The sequence below is a fragment of the Orycteropus afer genome, unplaced genomic scaffold (assembly GCF_000298275.1).
Source record: "Orycteropus afer afer isolate SDZICR_OR568_19922 unplaced genomic scaffold, OryAfe1.0 scaffold00010, whole genome shotgun sequence".
In the NCBI taxonomy this organism is placed as follows: Eukaryota; Metazoa; Chordata; class Mammalia; order Tubulidentata; family Orycteropodidae; genus Orycteropus; species Orycteropus afer.
The window spans coordinates 1,735,755-1,744,892 of NW_006921597.1; the positions used below are offsets into that span (position 1 = coordinate 1,735,755).

Sequence of the window (9,138 nt, forward strand, 5' to 3'; positions counted from 1 at the left end):
CTTGGAAGCAAGAATGGCCAGACTTCGTCTCACCTATTTTGGTCATGTTGTAAGAAGGGACCATTCCCTGGAGAAGGATGTCACGCTTGGTAGGTGGAGGGTCAACGAAAGATGGGGAGGCCTTCAACGAGATGGATTGACACGGTGGCTGCAATGATGGGCTCAAGTATAGCAGGGATCGTGGGGCTGGAGCGGGATCGGGCAGTGTTTCGTTCTGCTGTGCATGGGGTCACTATGAGTCGGAAACGACTCGACGGCACTTAACAACAACAACAACAAAGGAGAAGCACAGAAATCATGCTTATTAAAAGGCTTGAATCATTAGCCATCCAGGGAATGCAAACCAAAACCACATCGAGATACTACTTCAAAGTTACTAGAAAGACTACAGTAAAGAAAGACAGATAATAACAAATGTTGACGAGGATATGCAGAAATTAAATCCCTCATGCACTGCTCTTAGTAATGTAAAATGGTCCCGTTGCTTTGGAAAACAGTCTGGCAAGTCTTCAAAGACTAAACAGAGAGTTACCATATAATCTAACAATTCCACTCATAGGTATATATCGAAGAGAAATAAAAACAGGTTCACACATATAGTTCCAATTAATATTCACAGCTACATTGTTCATGTAACTTAAAAGTAAAACAAAACAAAACAAAACAAAACAAAACTCAAATGTCTATCAATTATACATGTATAAATGTAATGTATTTAATGTAGTGTTTTCATACAATAGAATATTATTCGGTAATTAGAAGAAATGAAGTACTGACACATGCTACAACGTGGATGAACCTTGAAAATTTATGCTAAATGAAAGAAGCTAGTCAAAATGTCACATAATATATGATTTCATTTATATAAAGTATCAAGAATAAGTGTATCCATAGTCACAAACTCTTAAAGTGAAAATTGAACAGTTTCATTACTATCACATGCAAGTAAAATTTTCTGAAGATAATTCGGGAATACTTGCAGCAGTACATTGATAGAGAACTTCCAGAAATTCAAGCTGAATTCCGAAGAGAACATGAAATGAGGCATATCATTGCTGATGTCAGATGGATCTTGGCTGAAAGCAAAGAATACCAGAAAGATGTTTATTTATATTTTATAGACTATAATGGGAGTTCTAGAACACTTCATTGTGCTCATGAGGAACAGGTACATAGACCAAGAGGCTGTTGTTCAAACAGAACAAGGGGATGCTGCATGGTTTAAAATCAAGAAGGGAGTGTGTCAGGGTTGCATCCTTTCACCATCCTTATTCAGTCTGTACGCTGAGCAAATAATCCAAGAAACTGGACTATATGAAGATGAATGTGGCATCAGGTTTGAAGGAAGACTCATTAACAACCTGTGATATGCAGATGACACAGCTTTACTTGCTGAAAGTGAAGAAGACTTGAAGCACTTACTCATGAAGACCAAAGACTACAGTCTTCATTATGGATTTCACCTCAGCATAAAGAAAACAAAAATCTTCACTACTGGACAAATAAGCAACATCACGATAAGTGGAGAAAAGATTGAAGTTGTCAGGCATTTCATTTTACTTGGATCCACAATCAGCCTCTTTGGAAGCAGCAGTCAAGAAATCAGTCATATTGCACTGGCAAATCTGCTGCAAAAGACCTCTTTAAAGTGTTAAAGAGTAAAGATGTCACTCTGAAGACTAAGGTGCACCTAAACCAAGCTATGGTATTAGCATTCACTTTATATGCATGTGAAAGCTGGACGATGAGTAAGGAAGACTGAAAAAGAGTTGATATCTTTAAACTGTCATGTTGGCAAAGAATATTGAAAATACCCTGGACTGCCAGAAGAATGAACAAATCTGTCCTGGAAGAAGTGCCCCAGAGTGTTCCTTGGAAGTGAGAATGGCTAGGCTTCCTCTCACCTATTTGGTTATGTTGTCAGATGGGCCCATTTCCTGGAGAAGGATATCATGCTTAGTAAAGCAGAAGGTCAGCAAAAAAGGGGAAGACCCTCAACAAGATGGACTGACACAGTGGCTGCAACGATGGGCTCAAGCATAGCAAGGATTGTGAGGATGGCACAGGACCAGGCAGTGTGTTGTTCTTCTGTACCTAGGGTTGCTATGAGTCAGAACCAATGATGGCACCTAACAACAACAACACAGTCACAAATATCAGATTAGTGGTTGCTAGGGCTGAGAGTGTGGGAGGATTGGGGGGAAATGGAAATGACTGCTAATGAATATGGAACTTCTTTTTCAGGTGATAAAAAATATTCTAAACTATCAATGGATCAGAGAACAAGTGAACATATGATCACATTGGGGAATTGCTCAGTGCTGATGTGGTTGTTAGTCTTGGTGGGATGGGGCATTGCAGGGCACAAGAGATCTTATATAAAGAGAACACTGTTACAATTGCAGACAGAATGCTTATGTCTTTCTCCAAATAAGAATCATTTTCCAGAATGAAAAATATTGATCTAACCACTGACCTTACAAGAGAATCTGAGTTGTCCAGCCAGGGCCTGTTTGACCTCCTTTTTTCTCAGGCTGTAGATGATGGGGTTCAACATAGGAGTTATGACACAGAAGAGCACAGAGATCAGGATGTCGATGTCCAGGTTGTAGCCTACATCAGGTCTGTCATAGTTGAAGTTGGACATTCCAAAGAAGACCACCACCACAGTGAGGTGAGAAGCACAGATAGAGAAGGCCTTACTCCTGCCCTGAGCAGAAGGAATCCTCAGGATGGCAGAGATGATGAGTATGTAGGACACTGCGGTAAACAGGCAGGGGGTCAGGCCAATGGTGGCACTAGCTGCATGGAGCACAGATTCATTGATGGAGGTGTCTGAGCAGGAGAGCTTCAGGAGCAGTGGGATGTCACAGAGAAAGTGGCTGATTTGGTTGGGTCCACACAGAGTGAGTGTGGCTGCCAGCACTGTGTGTGTCAGGGAATTCACCATCCCACACAGCCAGGATCCATTCACTAAACACACACAGACTTTCCCACTCACAAGGACTGGATACTGAAGAGCGCGGCAGATAGCTGCATAGAGGTCATAAGCCATAGTAGCTAACAAGACACTCTCAGTGCCAGCACAGGTTATGAAGAAGAAGACCTGAGAAAGGCAGCCCTTGTATGAGATGGTCTTCTTCTCTTGCAAGAAGTTCACTAGCATGACTGGGATGGATATGGATATATAGCAGATGTCTAAGAAGCTGAGATTCCTGAGGAAATATTACATTGGAGTTTGGAGGCGAGGACTGACCCTGATGGCCACTATTATGAGTGTGTTCCCCAAGAGAGTTGTCAGGTAAATGACCAGGAAGACCAAGAAGAACAACCCCTGTAGATTGGGGTGGTTGGAAAATCCCAAGAAGATGAATTCAGTGACATCTGTTTGATTACGCATCTCAAATGGTGTCACAGCTACAAAACAATGAGAAAAGAGAAATCATACTGAGAATTTACAGAGAGTAACTTGAATGAATACTCTCAAATAATGGCTATGCCAAATAAAGTTGGACATAGACTTAGTTTACTCTTTGTACGATGTTATTAAGAGGGTCTATCTCATTGTTTCTGGAAAAATGAACATGGACAATATAAGCAATATCCCTGGAATATTATAGGAGCTCAATGAACTTTAGCTATCATTCTATTATTTTTAATCCAGACAAAAATTTTTCAAGATAAAAAATATTCTTTGATGCTACCTTACAAATCTATACAAATATGACTGTTTCTGACCACCTTCACCACCAGTATTCCAATCCAATTAGCCATTTACTCTTGCCTAAACTACTGCTCTGGTAGCACAGTGCCTAATGCATTTGATTGCTAACCAGAAGGCTGGCAGTTCAAACCCACCAGCCACTCCTTAGAAGGAAGATTGGGAAATCTACTTCTGGAAAGATACCACCTTGGAAACCCAAGGAGGGTTTGCTATGAGTCAAATCAACTTGACAGCAGTGAGTTTGGTTTTTTTTTTTTTTGGTTTAGACTACTGCAGTAGCCTCCTATCAATGTCCCATTTTCTTTCATCTCTGTCCCTATTTAGTCTGTTTCCTCACATTAACAGACTTTTATAATGTAAACTAAATCATGCCACTCTCATGCTCAAAATCCTCCCATCTCACTTAGAATAGAATCCAAAGATCTTACCTTCACCTACAAAGTCTATGGGATCTGACCTCTGGCTAACTCTCTGATATTAATTTCTACCATTTTTCCTCTTTTCTTACCCAGTTCCACCTACACAGGGCTGCTTTCTGTTTTTAAACTATACCAGGTGCTTTCCCACCCCATAGCTTGTACTTTTTATCTCCTCTGCCAGGAAAAATTTTACCCAGATATTTGCAAGATTCATTTCCTATTCTCATTGAGATTTTTCCTGATCAGTTTCTTCCTCAGGGATACTGTTCTTAAGAATTGTGTGTAAACTAGCAGCCCCATCACTGTGTACACTCTTTCCAGCTTTATTTTTGTTTGTGTTACTTATGCTAGACCTGACATATATTCGTTTCTCTATTTGAATCTGTTTATAGTGTAAGTTCGTGAGGTCAGAGTTTCAGTTTTATTCACTATTCATACCTAATACTGAGGAGAGTGCCTGGCATATAGTACATGCTTAATAAATACTCATTGATTGAATGAATGAATTTATATTATTAAAATGATACTGGAATTAATTTTTTCCTGTGGAAAAAAATCTAGTCAATTTTTTTTTCCATTTTTCCTAATTATGCCCAATTATTCTTCCTTGTATTTCTCTTTTGATCTTTGATTATCATCACATTACTTTTTTTTTTAATCTTTACAGTAGAAAACTATATGCAGTGATATAGATAACAATAGCAGCACAATGTCAGAGGGAAGTAAATGGGTATATCAATACAGGAGACTAAATAGAATAATAATCAAAGAGCCAAAAAGAAAAGTTAGACACAAAAAATTAGACCAAAGAAAAATTAGACAGGTTCACAATCATAGTTGGAGATTTTAAATACTCCTCTCTCATTAAAATTGATATAATATGCAGACACAAAATTCAGTATGGATAAAGAACATTTAAACAACACAAATAATCAGCTTGACATAATTGGTTTTTTATAGAATATTATAATTGACAATTGCAGATAAGCATAATAGATGAAAACACATGGTGCAGTTTCTAAAACAGGCTGTAAAATTGACTACAGAGCAAGTCTCAATAAATTCAGAAAGATTGGAATAATTTAAAACATGTTACCTGCTCATAATGAAATTGCATTAGAAATTAACAACAAAAAGATATCTGAAAACTCCCCAAATATTTTGAAAATGAGCAAGCATTTCTACAGAACATATGGGTCAAAAAAGTCATAAGGGAAAAAGAAATATTTTGCATGTAATAACAATGAAAACACAGCACATCAAAAAAATTTGGGTACAACAAAAGCAATGCTCAGAGGGAAATTTTGCCTTTTCATGTCTACATTAGAAAAGGAAAAAAAAAAAAAAAGTTTAAAATCAATATTTCTAGGCTTCCACCCCTAGAAGTATTTCTAGTTTATTGGTTCAAAATAGAAGATAAAATTAAACCCAAATAAAATAGAAGAAAAAATAATAAACAGCTGAGGTCAATAAAATAAAAAACAGACTATAACAGGAAATCCACAAAGCCAAAAATTGGTTCTTTGAAAAGTTTTATAAGATTGAAGCACCCCTAGTAAGACTGGCCAAGGAAATTTTTTGGAAAATATAAATTACCAAACTAAAGAAGGAAAAAAGGATACCACATCAGATCCTATAAACATTAAATAGATAATAAGAAAATGTCAAGAACAACTTTATTCCAATAAATTTGACAAATTAGACAAAATGGACAAATTCCTTGAAAACCACAATTTTCCAAAGCATAAAAAATTGATATAAAAAGAAAGAGAAATCTGAGTAGTCTTATATCCATTAAAATAAAGTTAACTTGTTATTTAAAACTTTTCCACAAAGAAACTCCAGGCCCAGATGGTTTCACTGGTGAATTCAGCCAAACATTTTAAGAAGATAAACTATAATATTACAAAAACTCTTCAGAGAGCAGAAAAAGAGGTAATACTTTCCAACATGCTTGATAATGGCAGCAAAATTTTGATACCAAAATGTGATAAGGCCGTTACGAGAAGAAAATTCTCATAATTACAAGCTGAAAAGCTAATATCCCTCATGAACATTGACACTAAAATCCTGAACAAAATACTAGCAGATCAAATAAAGAGATATGAAAAAAGGATTGTACCCTATGAACAATTGTGGTTTATATCAGGAATGCAAGGTTGTTTAAACATTTGAAAATCAATCATTGAGACAACCTACAGCATGATAGGAAGTATTTGGTAACCATATACCTGATAGGGGTCTAATATCCAGAATACATAATGAATCCCTAAAAGTCAACAACAAAAAGACAAACAACCCAATTAGAAAATGGACAAAGAGCTTGAATAGATAGTTTTCCAAACAAAATAATCAACGTCCAATGAGCACATGAAAGGATGCTCAATGTCATTAGGGAAATGCAAATCAAAACTACAATGAGATACCACTTCACACTGACTAGAAAGGCTATCATCAGAAAAATGGAAAATAATATATGTTGGTAAGGATATGGATAAATTGAAACCTCCATGCTTTGCTGGTGAGAATGTAAAATGGTGCATTCATTGTAGATAACAGTCAGGTGGTTCTTTAAAAAGTTGAACTAGAGTTACCACATCAACCCAGAATTCTACTGCTTTATTTATAACCAAATCCTTGAAAGCAAGGACTCAAACAAATACTTTTGAGTACACCAGGGTTCACTGAAGTATTATTCTCAATAGTCAAAAGGCAAAAACAACCCAAATGTCCACAAACAGATGAAGAGATAAACAAAATGTAATATATTCATGCAGTAGAATAGTACTCAGACATAAAGAGGAAATGAAGTTTGATACATGCTATGACATGGATGAACCTTGAAATCATAATGGTGAGTGAAAAAAATCAGACACTAAAGGACAAATACTGTTTCATTCCACTTATATGAAATATCTAGAAATAGGCAAATGCATACAACCCAAAGTTTATTAATGTTTGCCAGGGCCTGGGAGAAGAGGTAATGAGGAGTTATTCATTAAGAAGTAATACATTTCTTTCTTGGTTGATGATAAACTTTTGGAAATTGATAGTTATGATTATTGTACAACATTATGAGTATAATTAATGCCACTGTTAAAATGACAAATTTTTGATATATCTATATTTACCACAATAATTTAAGTTAATGTCATCCTCACATAAATAAAATAATGGAGAAAAAAAATATGTGAACATTTTAATAAATGTATAAAAAGCATTTGATAAAATCAACACCCATTCATAATAGAAAAAAAAATTCAACAAACTAGAAAAAAATGGTCACTTTTAAATCTGGTAAAATGTTGTTATCAACATACTTGATGGTGAAACTTTCTGTGTAACACACAGAAAAAAATCAGAATGTCCCTTCTCACCAGTATTTAAAAAAGTTTTACTAGAGATCCTACCCAGTACAATAAAGCAAGACAAATAATTAAAAGACATAAATGTATAGATGAAAGATGTCAACATGTCTTTAACCATTGATATCATGATTGTGTATGTAGAAAATGAATGAACAAAGTAATATTTAATGAAATCTTAGGAAGCAAGGTTAACATATAATACCAATTGTATTTCTATAGTCAGAAAACACTAGAAATGTACTTTATAATAATATCATTTTCAATAGTGTCAATAGTAATTATGTGGGAATAAATTTAACAAATTGCAACAATTCTCCATTGTAACGTACAAAATACTGCTGAGAGAAATTAAATAAGACCAAAGTAATCTTACAGATTCAATGAAATCTCATTCAAAATTTCAGCTATCATTTTTGAAGAAATTGCAAGCTGATTATAATATTTATATGAAAATTCAAAGGACCAAGAATAGTAAAGACAACCTTAAAGAAGAAAAGTAAAATTGGAGGATTTACACTTCCATATTTACAGAATTAGCATAAAATTAAATCATTAAGATAGTATAATACGATTGTAAAGAAAGACAAATGGATCCATGGGAATAAACAGAATTCAGAAACAGACTCACACACACATATATATGGTCCAATGATTTTCAGCAAAGTTGCCAAGGCCATTTAATGGCATAAAGAAAAACTTTAAATAAATGGAGCTGGAACAACTGAATATATGTATGGAAAAAAATAAACTTGACTCTCAACTTACTTAAAGGACAAATTGGTCATATATATATATATTTAAGTTTATTTCATTTTATGTTATTGTTTAGAATATAGACAGTAGAAGCAAGAAAAATCAAATTCAGCTATTGAGTCAATTCTGACTCCTAGCAACCTTCATTAGGTTTCCAAGGCTGTAAATCTTTACAGAAAAGCAGACTGTCTCATCTTTCTTCTGTGGAGCATCTGGTGAGTTTGAACCACCAGCTTTTGGTTAGTAGCCAAATGCCTTAATCAACACACCACCAGAGCTCCTTACACACAGTAGAACATACACCAATACAATAATCTCTACATGTGCAATTCAGTGACACTGATTACATTCTTCAGGTTGTGCAACCTTCTCACACTCTTTCTAACTTACTCCTCTTCCACTAATGTAAACTCATTGTTTCCTAAGTTTCTTATTTTATCTTTCAAATTGCTGTTGTCAGTTGGATTCCATGTAGATCTTAAAAAACCACAATGCTCAAAGCAGACATACTTTACTAGATAAGCTAAACTATTGTTTGGTTTAAAGAAGCCTACAAGGGACTTCTGGGAAAATGGCAGAATAGGCAGACAAGCTACATAAATGCTCTACAACAAAAGAATATGAAACCAACTGAAACAGATAGAGATGGTAATCCTGGAGCCCTGACCTTTGAAGAGAAGGATAAAGAACTGGATTAAATACCGACTAGCAGAAGAAATAGAATGAAAACTGAATAAAGAGACAAACAGAACTGCAGACTGTCAACTGGCCTGACAGTGCAGCTATTTTGAATATTTTAAAACAGAGTTCAGATCTGGGCAGCAACCTGATAATTGGTTCCACTTGCTGAAGACTGCATGGACAACTAACTACA

General features: G+C 35.4%; 1 protein-coding gene across 1 annotated transcript; it reads right to left on the reverse strand.

Moving 5' to 3' along the window:
• Positions 1–2,464: 2,464 nt before the first annotated feature.
• LOC103204881 (olfactory receptor 5V1-like) lies at positions 2,465–3,409 on the reverse strand. Its single transcript, XM_007950114.2, is given in 1 exon segment — positions 2,465–3,409. A coding segment is annotated over 1 exon segment (936 nt). The 5' UTR covers positions 3,401–3,409.
• Positions 3,410–9,138: the final 5,729 nt, after the last annotated feature.